Here is a 15438-nt window from a genome sequence, read left to right on the forward strand (position 1 = left end):
ACCACAACACACTTCAACCCTTTGCTTTTCTACAACAAGTACTAAAACTCATTGTGTTCAAATTTCAGTACTTCATTTTATTTGATACCAAAGATATCAAAATGGTGAGTGTGTCTGAAATTCGTAAAGCTCAAAGAGCAGAAGGTCCTGCAACTATCTTGGCCATTGGCACTGCAAATCCTGCAAATTGTGTTGAACAAAGCACATATCCTGATTTTTACTTTAAAATCACAAATAGTGAACACAAAACCGAACTCAAAGAAAAATTTCAACGCATGTGTAAGTATTCTTTACCTCTATATTATTTTTAAGGAAAATGCTTTATTACACGACAGAAACCATGCATGAGAACCCCACGAAGCTATTACCACCCTTGGATGTTTTTATTTCCATTAAATAATTATATTCTCTCACCCATGTTTTCCTTTCCACCGCTTGATGTCCACAAATTCCGCTTGTGTGCTTTCGTATCGTACTATTCAGCACTACTGTATTTTTAAATACATGAGTGAAAAAACTTACTTATTTACATTTATTTCTCTAGTTTTTTTTTTTTTTTTTTTCATTTTGTGAATTGGACTAATTAACAATTTCTAGGTTCCATTTCAAATATATTTATTCTTGATCCATCATCACCATATTTAACTTACTTAAAATACGGTAGAAATGTCTTTATTTTTAGCAACCACTCATGATATTAATATTGCCTACCAAATTGAAACACATTATTTGTATTAAGAAAAGAATTATTTTATTGTCAATAAAAAGAGACCAATTATTATTTGATTGTTTTTGGTATTATTCTAAAATTGATTGTCATTTCTTATAACTACTTCAGGTGATAAATCCATGATCAAGAGGAGATACATGTATCTAACGGAAGAAATTTTGAAAGAAAATCCTAATGTTTGTGAATATATGGCACCTTCCTTGGATGCTAGGCAAGACATGGTGGTGGTAGAGGTACCTAGACTAGGGAAGGAGGCTGCAGTGAAGGCTATAAAAGAATGGGGTCAACCAAAGTCAAAGATTACTCACTTAATCGTTTGCACCACAAGTGGTGTAGACATGCCTGGAGCCGATTATCAACTCACCAAACTCTTAGGTCTTCGCCCATATGTGAAAAGGTACATGATGTACCAACAAGGGTGTTTTGCAGGTGGCACGGTGCTTCGTTTGGCTAAAGATTTGGCTGAGAACAACAAAGGTGCTCGTGTGTTGGTTGTTTGTTCTGAGGTCACCGCTGTCACATTTCGTGGGCCTAGTGATACTCACTTGGACAGCCTTGTTGGACAAGCACTATTTGGAGATGGAGCTGCTGCACTCATTGTTGGTTCTGATCCAGCACCAGAAATTGAGAAACCTATATTTGAGATGGTTTGGACTGCACAAACAATTGCTCCTGATAGTGAAGGAGCCATTGATGGTCACCTTCGTGAAGCTGGACTAACATTTCACCTTCTTAAAGATGTTCCTGGGATTGTTTCAAAGAACATTACTAAAGCATTGGTCGAGGCTTTCGAGCCATTGGGAATTTCCGATTACAACTCAATCTTTTGGATTGCACATCCCGGTGGACCTGCAATTCTAGATCAAGTGGAGCAAAAGTTAGCCTTAAAGCCTGAAAAGATGAATGCAACTAGAGAAGTGCTTAGTGAATATGGAAATATGTCAAGTGCATGTGTTTTGTTTATCTTAGATGAAATGAGAAAGAAATCAACTAAAGACGGATTGAAGACAACGGGAGAAGGACTTGAATGGGGTGTATTATTTGGTTTTGGACCAGGACTTACCATTGAAACGGTTGTTTTGCGCAGCGTGGCTATATGAGATGCTTATTTATTTTTGTGTATCGATTTCAAATTTGTTGAATTTTTTTGAAAGGATGGAATTTCATCTAATGTTCAACTTGTACCGTCCTATTAAAATAATACAATTGTGTTAGTTTCATAATTTTTATAACAAATTAGCTGTATATTCTAACAATTGCTATTTATTTGACAAAATATCATTTATAATTAAGAAGAAAATGGTGTTAACATGTTAAAGACGATGAAGATGTTTGTAACTAATGAATTATATTTTAAATGTAGTAATATAATACATGTGCTCTTCTTGTTCAAAAAAATATATATGTGCTCTTCATGCAGTTTATAATAGATTATTTCTAGTTTCATCCCATATAATCATAGTTACACCCAAATTTATTAAAATTTTACAATAATACCAAAACTACCCTCTTCATCTAAATTTCTAAAAACTCATCTTTTACTATCATTCTGAACTCTCACCTCTTTTTCACCCACAAACCACCATGGATATGCAATCAATACCTACGAAAATCGTCAGTTGAATCAACATCTCTTCCATTGATACGTCCTCGATTAATACAAGTGAATTTCATAAATTTCTTCGAGTTTCTATTTATCGTTTGCTCTAAGATTTATGGATGTTTATAGTTGTTATTAATTTCACGTTTGTCTATCTACATCGATTTGTTTGATTTAAGTTTATGTAGAAAGGTAACGTAATTTAAGTTTACATATAGGTCTCACGTGAATTTAGTTTACGTACGTATTCTAAAAAGGAATAACATACACCTAAACTCAGTTTACTTGGTGTATGTAAACTCAGTTTACATAAACTTCGTAAACACAGTTTACGTGGTGTATGTAAACTCAGTTTACATAAACTACGTAAACTCAGTTTACATGAACTATAACTCAGTCTTAACTTACTTATGTAAATTCAGTTTACATAGTGTATGTAAACTCAGGGTACGTAGTGTATGTAAACTCAGTTTACTTAACTCATGTAAACTGAGTTTACATACACTACGTAAACTGAGTTTACATACACTATGTAAATTGAATTTACTTATACATAATTAATGTGCAGTGAACATGAATAAAGGGTATATTAGTAACTTTGGGGTGTAACTTGGATTATTTGGGGTGTGGGTAGTATCTGTTTTTATAATATTGTACAATTTTATTTTGTGACTTTTTTTGTTTTAATTTTTGTGTTACAATGCTGGTGAATGATGTTCAAATTTGCTGCTTTGAACTATGTTATAAGAAATATTGCTTTATATTTGATATTTTTCTGTCATTTGCCAAGCATCAAGATTAATCTATTTAATATACTTGTGGAACTTCTGGGTTGCTCATGAATCATGACCTTATACCCAAAATTGGAGGTGTCCTACAGTTCAGGAAAATTAAAAAAGCTATGTGCGAGTCAAGAAAGAAATAGAAAACTGCATTTTTCATAGAAATATGAAATAGCCAAGAAACCAATAAGGGTTTCGAATTTCTAGATGGTACATTGACCAAGTGACTTCTATCTTTTGAGCTTTTTATTTTAAATCAAAAAAAAAATTTAAAAATACTCCGACTTAAAATGGGACCTTCGTAAATGTGTGGTGGGATTGGACTACTCAGATTTCGGCTCTTAAGTTGAATATCAAGTTATAAAAAATAAAAATTAAAAGTTGTTAAACCATGACTAAAATCTTTTCTTTATGCTCGCAGGTTTCCTCCTACACGACTCATGTTCAAAGACGTATTGGAGAAAGAGAGAGATACATAAGGTAAGTTATTTACAATCCATGCATAGAACTTTTTTATTTGTTATTTACAATCCATGCATAGAACTTTTTTATTTGAAGGAGTCCATGCATAGAACTTTTTTTTTTTTGAGAGTCCATGCATATAACTTAAAATCTAAGTTTTGTTATGGAAACGTGTAAAGAATATGTGCCAATCCTAGAGGGGTAAATTGAAAACTTATTTTTTCTCTTTATTTTATTGTCTTTTTTAAGCAAAATTGAAGATGGTTGCATCATGATAACTCATTGACATATTCTAACAATGTTGGCACCCCAATGTAGCACAAATTCTATACAATCTCTCCAAATATATTATTAAAATGAAAAAGGAAAATAGAGGGTTGGAGCATAAACCGAACCCACCAAAACAAGATCAACGAAAATGATAAGAAGATAAGCAAACCATGTCACAAAAGAAACCTACGCTAAAAACCTTTGATGGCGTTCCATTGTATAATTTGCCTCTAATAAATCATAAAGAAATAAGGGTGGTGTAAGAGTCCAATTCCGATAACGTGTAGGGTAGGGACATATTAGAAAATAGGGTCATTGTCGTATGAGAATTTTAATAACGTACTCCCTCCGGTCACATTTATAAGCAAAAAATCACTTTTTAGGTTCATTGAATACCTAATTTATTTTGTATATATTATAGATCAAATACATTAGGTGTTGAATGAACCTTTTTGCTTATAAATGTGACCGTGAGAGTATAAAGTTGGGAAGGGATATAGATTCCTCTACCCAGCACCCACTCTCCAAGTTCAAGACACAAAATTTTCAACAAAAAAAAAAAAAAAATCAAGACACAATGGGCAAGTTCCAAGGGCTGAAATAGGCTTATTCAATAGTCAATTTTAGGGCTGTTTATATTGTTTTTTAACAAACAAAAATAAAACATATTAACACCGATAAAGTAGTCTCTTTAGCACAATGCGTACTAAGAAAGACAATTAAAGTTTACAATAAATCGTCCAAGAAAAAAGACAAAAAGGTTAAATTAGCCGATGTCCAAACAAGTAAACGGACTTGACCACCAATTATGATAGCCTAAAACAAAATTTGCATTATTTACCTTCATCCACCAAAAGAAACAAAGTTTAACTTTATCCAACAATTTTTTTTTTGAAAGGAACAAACTTAATGCATTTCATTTATGAGAATAGTTTCAATACATGTTGGAATGTTATAGAAAATATGGAAACTAGCTTCAGACGGAGCCTCCCTAGCTAACCTATGAGCAGCTTCGTTTGCTTGTCTCCTGATGAACTTTACATCAGAGTTCATTAGATCTGTGCACAGTAGGTGACAACAATCATTGATAATTGCGCTGAAATCTGATACACCCATCTGTTTAACTTTATCCAACAATTAATGTATAGAATTTTCACTATTTTTTAATATTATATTATGGAAAATGCTAGATATTCCGAAGGAATTTATCCCGAAGGGATCACGAAGCAGTGTAATAGTTGTTTCACACCACTACTGGCTGAATCCCACCAAATTTGGAATTAATTCAATGCAGCAGGTTTACCTTTTTCACTAATAAAAACACACTTCGGGATATTTCAAGAAAAGGAGTGTCGCTAGATATAGCATTACTCTTATATTATTACGTTCATTCCACACAACCCAAACACAAATGAGTCAAATAAGTTGTAAAAATGAGCGCCACGCTTTCAAACCACGTGTCGGATAAATAAATTGAATAAAATGATATGAAAACAGTTGTGGATCTACCGACGAAAACCCAATCTATGAACAAACTAACGTCGAAAGGGAACCAAAATTGCTGCATGAAAGAAAAAGGTGATGAGCTGGTTCAACACCTCCACAACCGAACACACAATAGTAAGCATCTCAAGAGATAATGTCGCAAGACACCAAGTTTGCTTTTATTGGTAATTTGTCAAGAAGTAGTCTCCACACAAATATAGAAATCTTTGGAAGAACTTGTATGTGCCATATTAAATCTGCAACTGCATCCAATGTAAAAGAATTTGGGGAAGTTAATAGATGGTAAACTTCACGAACTGAATAACCTCCAATAGGGTCAAGCTGCCACTTCCACTGATCTAAAGAATGAGTCTGCAATATATTCATTATCTATACCTACAATTTTAATAAAAATTTCATAAACGACTGTTTATAATTTATACGCATTAGCGCAATAAGAGGACGGGACCGTGCCTGTCTAAACGCTAGTGTCTATAAAGATAATAGAGGAATTTTGGGTGACTTTTTAATAATTCTAATTATACTTTTAAACAAATTTTTCTATAATAATGTTATATTGTTGTTATTAAAAAGGATAAGAATTTATATTAGGGGTTTGCTAGGATACACCCACTAGTTTTTATTAAGGTGTGTTTTAGCAAAGATATAACTAAAAAGTTGTTAAATACACCTTAAGGTGAATGTTGCTAAAACACACCTTCTAAAATATAAGTGGGTGTATGTTAGCAACTCCTATAGGCATTTGCTAGGATACACCCACTTATTTTTTAGAAGGTGTGTTTTAGCAAGTTATAACTAAAAAGTAGTTAAATACACCTTAAGGTGTAGCTTGCTAAAACACTCCCACATATAAACTAGTGGGTGCGTTCTAGCAAATCCCTTTATATTATGTTTGTTATATTGTTGGTGTCTTTAGAAAAAATAAACATGATTTGTTGAATTTGTTATAATTTGAAAACCGCAAACATCTATATCATTACTCAATTTGAAAGCCACAAACATCTACATCTTTACTCTTAATCAAAATCAAAATTTCATAAAACGCAACGTTCATGAAATATCTTTTATGAAATATTGATTTTTATTAAATTTATAAAAATTATGTCTACTGGCATTTAGACGGACACTTCATACCCGTCTGTCTTGTTTTTTTTATTGTGTTAATGCGTATAAATTACGAAAGTAGTTTTTATGATATTTTGATTAAATTTATTTTGATTTTGATTAAAATTACATGTATAAGATAATATATATTTTACACTTTCAAAGTGTAACAAACTATACTTATCTACCCAAAATCGCTTAGATGAGATGACACAAGTATCGTCTAGTTTAACCAAGGTCCTGAGTTCGAACCCAGCATTGGAATAATTGATATTTATTTCAATTATACCCTTAAACAACGTTATTTATTTCAATTATACCCTTAAACAACGTTTTCTATAATAAAGATTGTTGTTGGTGTCATTAAAAAAATTAAATTATATTTTTTGTTATATTGTTGGTGTCATTGAAATAGATAATCATGATTAGTTTGGTATTTATATTTTTAGTTTTAATCAAAATCAAAAGTTCATAAAAACACCGTTTATAATTTTCAAACGTTACCGCAATAAAAAGAACGGAAATCATTGCTGTCTAATAAACTTTATTCACTTGATAATCTTTGCTCAAAATAAAATAGCACCTTTTATTTTGTTTATCTTGGGAGAGTCTTGTAGAATATACAGGAGAAACAAAAATAAAAGTGCGCCTATGTTTTAATGCGCAATTCTATTTCTCTCTATCATTGATAGGAAATTCCACCGAAAACGCCAAAACCCCTTTTTTAGAAAACCCCAATTTCACAATTTCAACATCAATCATCTCAATTCAATTCAATTCAATTCAATTCTTCGAACCACCTTCATCATCAATCTCTCACAACAGCATCGCGTTAGAAAAAACCTTTCTCAGGTACCCTCAAAATCCAACCTTTTTCCCTTTTCTCGTTTACCCAATTCCGTTTTTCATCCCTTTTTTGACTTTTTATTTCATTATCGCAACTGGGTATTTTTCTATCTGTTTTTTCGATCATCAAGTTTTTTTTTTTCTTTTCAATTTTGAATGTTTGTTGAAAATTGATGTTATCTACATGAACTTGAATAATCTCAAAAAGTTTTTATCTGTTTTTTGATTCTGCTATGTTTTTATGATTATGGATTTTTATTGTTTATATTAAAATTAGTGATTGTGATTTTTTAGCTGAATAAGATAAATGATCATGTTTCTATGCTGATTGATGTACTCATTTATGAGTGAAGTAAAGAATTATTTTTTACCATAGTTTGAAGGAACATTACAAACAAAACTATAGTTTTCCCTTGAAACACTTAAATTTGTTGTTATACTTTTTTTTTTTTTTAATTATTTTTGTTATTCTTTAAGCTTTGGCTTGTACTAATTTTTTAACATGGAATAATCATTGATCAATCTTTACTTACCTCTAAGCTGAACTTTTGATCAACTTGGGCCCCTTCTTCTACGAACGAGAAGGTTAAAACCATCAAATTGGTCTCTGTCTTTGTAAGCCACTCTCCTATTAATATTTCAAACTAGTCCTTGGATTTGTCAAAAGTCTCTCAATTAGGTCCCTCGTCATGTGACAAAAACATGAATACAAGGAACTAATTGAAAAACTTTTGACAAAGATAGGAACTAGTTTGAAATATTGATAGAGTCAGGGACTAATTTGAGAATGGCTTACAAAGACAGGGACCAATTTGGTGGTTTACTCCCAAAAAAATCTAAATTTTAACCTTTAAGGGAAAAGAACAGTGCTGATGTTAATTTTAATATTTGTATGGTAATGATGTTCTGTATACTTGCTGCTTTTAGTTTTAAGTATTAGTATTTGTTGCATTGATCAACTCAATACAAACCTTAAGAAAAACCGTTGTTTTGATTGATCATGTTGAGTGACTGATAGCTTTTACTTCAATTTTTTTTTTAATTGGTGATGTTTATGCGATTTTGGTTTATTTTGCAGGTGATCAAGAGAGCCGGAATCTAGTTATTCATATTACAGATCATCTGAACAAACGAGGGAGGGTACTAGTTTGCGGAGGCATTTAAACTTCTGCGAGCATAGAATCCTCTCTCCTTGTTTTTGAAAGTGTTGTCATTGGTTCGTGCTGTTGGGGGCTGCTTTTTAGCATAGTGTGCATTTAACACAGTTGATATTTCAGCAATCTGTTGTGCTGAGAAGTGCAAGAGTCTTTGACTGAAAGAAGGGGAAATTTTGAAGCTGAAATCATGGGTTCGATTTGTTCTTGTTTAAGTGTTGATGATTTTGAAGATTACATGAATCCACATAGTCATGTGTATAGGAACTGCGTTTGTGTCGGTTGCTTCCTACAAAACATTTCGGCTGTTGTAAGTATATAATTCTGAACTCTTCTGTCTGCACTATGCTAATCTAGAACTTTGCTGAGGAAAGCGTTTTTATGTTCCATAATCTAAGGATTTGTTTGACTTGCTTAAAAATGAAGAGTTGAATAAAACGAAAAAAATTGTTTGAAAATTTATACTTATTCAACTTCTTGACCCAATGCAATGCAACGGGTTTGGATTGCTTGCAGTCAGCAATCCACGCATTCATGCGGTCAACCAATCAATAACTTCGGATGACGGTCCAAATTTCAATGCAAATTTTTTTTAATTTTTTTTTATATCTAAAATCCTTCTGGACCGTGGTCACTGATGTGCTGGCTGTGTCGGATTGTGACAGCAGGCAAGTCCTAATGCAACCCTACCCTTCGTTCTCTCTCATCTATGTGTGTTTATGCATGCTTAATTTGTATATTATATTATATTAGGATTAGGATGTTTACACACTGCAATGTTGAACACTCCCGAGTATAAAGGATAATGTAGTAAGTTCTACATTATTTCATTTGAGTTGTGCATCATACATAAAATTTTGTTTGTGCATATTTAATTTGTATATTGTATTATATTAGAATTAGGATGTTTACACACTGCAATGTTGAACACTCCCGAGTATAAAGGATAATGTCTTAAGTTCCACATTATTTCATTTGAGTTGTGCATCATACATAAAAAAATGTACAAAACAAAGAATAGTCTTACGGAGTAACTATTTATCTTGTGTTGCTCTACTCATATTTTCCTTCAATATGCATCAACGCACCTTAAGTATCTTATTGTAAATTCATTTATTTTAATTACCAAGTGTGTTTATATTTTCTACACAACATTTTGAAGAGTATTTAAGTCTTACAGCATTTTTTTCAGAATGACGTGTCTTCATATTATTGACTAGAACTATACTCCATCATATAACTTTTTTCCAATCCACCTTGAATTTCAGTATTCATCAATATTCCGTAGAAGGGAAATGCAGGCGCTTCCTTCATCTGTACAGGGGGCAGCATCTATGACTAATACAGCATCACTTGATAATTCTCTAGCTGAGATATACCGTTCTCCTCCAAGGCCGTTACCTTATGATGCAGACCCTAGGCATTTCCGCTCACAGCATGACGGACTTGTTTCAAGACGTGAGAAGGGTTCCAGTCATTTGAATGAAGAGTCAGAACCTCTAAGGGTTGATGTGGATGTAGATCCAGAATCTTTGAGTTCGAGTGGTAAGTGGAAAGAATCCACCGGAAAAGATGGGTCAAAGGAATACCGTTCCAAGTCCTCAGTAAGACTTTCGTCAGCAAAACTTACAACTGGAGCTGCACTTGTGTATGCATCATCAGAAGAGGAGGATTGTTGTCCAACATGTCTTGAAGGTAACTTTTTAAATTTCATACTGTTTAATACTAGGATTTTCAGTAGAAGACCACTTGATGTTTGAACTCAATTTTGTACGAAATGTAGGATGCTTTTTGACACATCTTGACTTAATTTGTTTAATTCGGGTATTATAATTTTGTGGTATACTTGTGGATCTTTGTTGTCAACAGCAACAATTAGTGCCAGTATTGCGGTCGGTGGTCACCCCCCAAACACTGCATATAGGTTCTCATAATAGAGTACCAGCCTCCATGTTTACAGACAGATTTTATGTGTTTCACGGTACTATTGCATTGCAATGGTTTGTGAAGAAGAAAACCCTAAGACACCCTTAATTTTGAGCCGTTTTACAGTTTTTTTTTTTTGGGTTTTTGCACATAAAACACCTTATTCATTCACATTATGCTTTTTATGAACAAATATCCTTCCCTGTTGCGAACCCACCACCTTCTGTGTTTTGCACCGCCTCTCCCTCCATCTATTAGCGGACATCCTGCACCCGGTATCCCAGTTTTTGGGTCAGCGAGGCTCGTTGGAGGCCAATTCTTAATTGTAATATTATAAATTTTGTTTGTATAAATTGGTCCTTGTTGCAAACAAAACGGATGTTAATGCCAACAAACAGACTATTACAATAACAGGACTTCAGTTATATTCTTATATTTCTGCAAATACTTCCCTTGCAGAATACACTGAAGAGAATCCGAAGATAGTGACAAAATGTAATCACCATTATCATCTTGGTTGCATATACGAGTGGATGGAGAGAAGTGACAGCTGTCCTGTTTGTGGGAAGGTAATATTTAGTTTGTTGTACTTTCAAATTCTTTTTCACTGAATTGCTTTTGGTTCACTAGTAATAGCAATAGAGCACACAAAAGTCAGTGGGCTGAGAAACAGGTTGAACTAGTCAGTTTAACGAGTAATAACACTAGCAAACTTACCAAGTCTCTGGTTAAGAGTGCAATCGATGTAAACCAACTTTGATCAGTCATTTCCAATACAAACCAGAAAAGAGTTCCAATTCTACCAGTCCCAACAGTGTTCTGTGCTGACGCATTGTCACATGTTTTGATTTTAATTGGAAATCTGCTAAAGGGCCAAAGTGAGATTCTATATGATTTTTACCGAACGTTTTAAAAATTGGACGGGACTAGCTTGTTCAACTGGTTGAATCAGGAATTAGCTAGTTCGCCAATTGATTTGGTCCTGGTTGTATGGCAGTCTGGTCTAAGAGGATTGAACCAGAGTTGAACCACGATTCGTTGGTCGGTTGGTTGATTTGTTTCAACTAGTTTTTTTTATGCATTTGTTTATTTATTTTACTTTTTTTTAATACATTTTTACTAATTTACATATGATCTGGATCTAGTTCAACCATGGTTAAACCGATTAAATCAATCAAACTATGACTCAGAGATCTCACTAGTTCAATCTTTGGTCAGGTTTTTAAAACATTGATTTTTACCCAATAAAGTGCTTTGGGAAGAGGATTTCAAAAATTTTGTTAATAGCACTCCTCTACATGGATTCCTTGTTTTCTTAACCTGAATATAGTGTAGTCATCTTTTAAGAAGTATCTGGAACTTATAATTTTCCAGTCATTTCCCCTTTTCATCAGAATTCTTTCGTAAAGAATATGTTACTTGATCGTATGACAAATTAATTACTCTCATGTCCTAATGCAATTGTAGTTCACTGGTTCTTAGTATTTTTGTCCTTGTTGCAAATTATAAACACTGTTTTTACTTCTTAGAGTCTGTATGCTTGAAATTGATTCTAATATTATTTTTGATGTATACACTGACACATACACCTATGATCTTCTTTCTATAATGATGATTAAACTTTTCTAGCATACTGCATTTGAATTTAATATATTTGTGGTAAGCATGTTCTGAGGTCTTGAAATTAGATAATGACAAAGTGTGTATTTGAAATTTGATAAGCTAGTCTGAACTAGAAGTTGAAGTTAAATGATCATGAGAGTTGTTTATTTTATTTTTGTTTTGATGCAGGTGATGTTATTCGATGAATCGCCATAATCTTTCGTGATTAAACGTTTTTTGTCGTTGATGAAGCCAACAACAGAAGCAAAACGAAAATACAACTATACACATTGTGAATACTTCAGATAAGCACTCATCATGTACAGTAATATATATCTAAGTTCTATGAACCATCATGATTGTAAGTTTGAACTCATCATGCTGTGTTTCCTCATTTATACTTTTCTCCTCTGCCAAAACTGGCAAGGAAGAAAGAGTGCAATTTCAGATTGAATCTTTGTCATGGTTTCAACTTTCAGAGTTTGCCTTGTAATGGAAGGATTTCTTCTTTTTCTGGTTTAATTCTTCTTTTGTTAATATTTTTTTTAACCATAGTTCAACTATTATTCTTTTGTTAATATTTTCTTAAATGATGGCATGGGGGTTGTTTGGTCAACCTTTTTTTCCAACTGATTAAATGTAATTCAAGGGATGTGCTATTATCTAATAAGAATCTTAGGATGCAAAATGTAACCAATAATTAGTGTACATTGTATGAATTGGTTGGATTCTTATTAGCAATGGTATATCATCCCTTTTTGCAACAAACCAATTTCATGTAATATCTCTCCTAGCTCTCTATACCTTTTGCCAAGCTTCTAGATTCTGTGCTTGCAAACAAAATGCATAATGCAGGACCTAAATTAAATTGTCGTCTAAAACTTGCAAGAAAAACATATAATATGTAATATAAACTTCATTTTTGAATTACTATTCTTTTGTCCCATCAATTGGCCTTCTTCCTTCTCGATCCAACATAGGGTGTGTTTGGTAAAATTAAGCTATAAGCTAGCTTATAGCTGAAAGCTTATAGCTGAAAAGTTAGCTAGTTTTTTTTTTTTTTGACAGTAAAAAAACTTCATTCATTCAAAGGCAAAATTAATACAATCGATTGAGAGTTGAGACATTTTTCACACCCACAAATTGAGATCAGACCTAATAATCAAGATAGTAGGATACATCCTAATAATACATATATAAAGTTCGGAAAACAAAAGGGCAACAATGCTCCAAAAACAATACCCTAACAACCACACTAATTCTTTCCACCTATGGTCCAAGATCACCAAACTTTTGAGATCCGCAGTCTTTGATATCATCCAACTCCGGAAAAAAGATTGTGTTGTTTGCGCATATTGACTATAATTGATCTCTGGGATAACCAATACAACCATACTTTGAAAAGTCCTATGTGAGGTTGAGAGGATGCTGAGTTTGATGATCGTCGCCATGAATTCCTTACTCGTAACAGAGTACCGATAAGACAAATCCTTCACTAGCATTTCAACAAACACATGGCATGCAGACTTGAAATAAACCAACAATAACAAAAAACAAACAAAACAGTAAATAAAATAACAGAGAAACAAAAACATGGAACCAAAACACACTCTCAAACGGGAAGGTAATAGAGAAGCCCAAATAAAACTTTTCCATGGTGGCTTTCGAGGGGGCCGTCTCGGGTTCATAAAACTGGTTAGTTTGTGACGTGGGGGCGGTTTAGGAGGTGGGCGGACAGCCAGTGATGAAATTGAGACCCATCCTGTCATGGAATTTATAGTGGGGGCGGAAGGAACAGAGACCTCCCTGCAGAAGGAAAATCACGCTTGGCAAGGCCACAAAACCGTGGGTCAGTTTGGACAGAAGGGTAAAGGGTCGTGGTGGTTGTCTGTGAAAAGAAAAAGGGGAGCTTTGGCCACTGGGGAGGATGGTGGTTGACGAGAGGTGAAGCGTAAACGTGGGTGCAAACATATTGGGAAGGATCAGTTACCGAGATCTGTTTCCTTGGAAGCAAGTACCGATCGACACAGGGAGAGGAAACAACACAACCATGACAGCGTAAAAGTCGTGTCGATTGAGGAAAACAACCACCAAACATGAGAGGAGAAACAAAAGGCAATGGAAGAAAAACACACTCAGCAAGAGGATCTAACAAATCAACCACATATGCGAGGCAAGAGAGCACCGACGAGGGGAGATTGAAAACACTATACGCTGATTGCTATACTAGGGTGAAACCCTAGCAGAGCAGAGCGGCGCAAGGACTCTATGTTAATTATCATGTTATGAAAAGTTAGCTAGTTGAAATTAAAGTATTTGGTGAAATTAACTTTTCAAGTGACTGATAAATATAAAATGACATAAAAGTACATGTAGGTTTAATATTTTATAAATTATATTTATTGACATTTTAACTAATACATTTATCTTGTCAAAAAAACTAATACATTTATCTTCTTTTAAAAAAAACTACTCCATATACTCATCTATTGTAAAAAACACTAGTATATTTATCTTAAATATTTTAAACGTCAAAAAAAAAATCTTAAATATTTTAATTTATTTCAAACCATTTTTTATCTTTAAAATTATAAATGTGATATATGCATTTAATTGAGTGTTTTTTAACAATTTTTTACGTCATTATCATATTTCTCTCGAAAAATCATTTATTTGCCCACTTTATTGGTGGATTCTAGGGTGAGGGTTCAACTAAGTCCCTCACCGGTGGACCATGAAAAATATGCCATCAGATTTAATCAAAGGTTCACATTTGCTAAAAATAAAATGAAGAAAATCTACACATTCTCACACACAATACTACCCATATATCTCCCCATTGGTATCCATGAAGAATGCTCAAAAGAAACCTCTGAAACATCCATGAATAATTAAGAATGATACTAAATGAATATGAACAAAATTGAATTGATCAGTAAATCAATGTCTTTTGTCTTATTTGTTTCTATTCACAACATCTTTTTATGCACTTTGTTTTTTTATTGGGTTATACAAACATTTAATTGAAGAATGAAGGTGCTGTCTACGAATCAAGGACGGAAAATTTATGGTTCAAGTTCCATCGGTGCTACGAAGAACACACCATTCAAAATTTCATGTTTTTTTTTCAATGAAAAAGGCTTTCATATAATTATCAGCGAGTTCACTAGTTCTGATTCATTCCAACTTCAAGGTTATGATGAAGAGAAGAGGATATGTCTGAAATTGTTGCAGATGTTTTCATTCCTTTTCAATTTATAAATCCTTTATGTTTCATTATTCTCTCGATGAAATTATGAAGATGAAAAGTTCATTTTTTTAATTATCAAATCATGTATGCATTGAATGAAATCAAGGGGGTGATGAATCAATTTTGTAGGGAGGGGTGGCTACGTGCAACAAATTGAAACTGAAATTTGCTTATTAAAAAATTTGCACGGTTTCAAGAAGCATGAA

The 15438-nt window shown here is 33.2% G+C and overlaps 2 protein-coding genes across 2 annotated transcripts; both read left to right on the plus strand.

Annotated features, from left to right (window-relative positions):
• On the plus strand, positions 1-1966 carry LOC146904562 (chalcone synthase 2-like). The gene is made up of 2 exons (XM_085723635.1): positions 1-279; positions 839-1966. The coding sequence occupies exons 1-2, from the start codon at positions 102-104 to the stop codon at positions 1828-1830; spliced, it is 1170 nt and encodes a 389-aa protein (XP_085579761.1). The 5' UTR covers positions 1-101; the 3' UTR covers positions 1831-1966.
• Positions 1967-7138: 5172 nt separating this feature from the next.
• Positions 7139-12504, plus strand: LOC146904563 (E3 ubiquitin-protein ligase At3g02290-like). The gene is made up of 5 exons (XM_085723636.1): positions 7139-7306; positions 8379-8764; positions 9723-10149; positions 10840-10949; positions 12172-12504. Exons 2-5 carry the CDS (start codon positions 8645-8647, stop codon positions 12196-12198), a joined length of 684 nt encoding a protein of 227 aa, XP_085579762.1. The 5' UTR covers positions 7139-7306; positions 8379-8644; the 3' UTR covers positions 12199-12504.
• The last annotated feature ends 2934 nt before the right edge of the window (positions 12505-15438 follow it).

The sequence above is a fragment of the Medicago sativa genome, chromosome 7 (genome assembly GCF_051527215.1).
Source record: "Medicago sativa cultivar Bolivia chromosome 7, Bolivia_mono, whole genome shotgun sequence".
In the NCBI taxonomy this organism is placed as follows: Eukaryota; Viridiplantae; Streptophyta; class Magnoliopsida; order Fabales; family Fabaceae; genus Medicago; species Medicago sativa.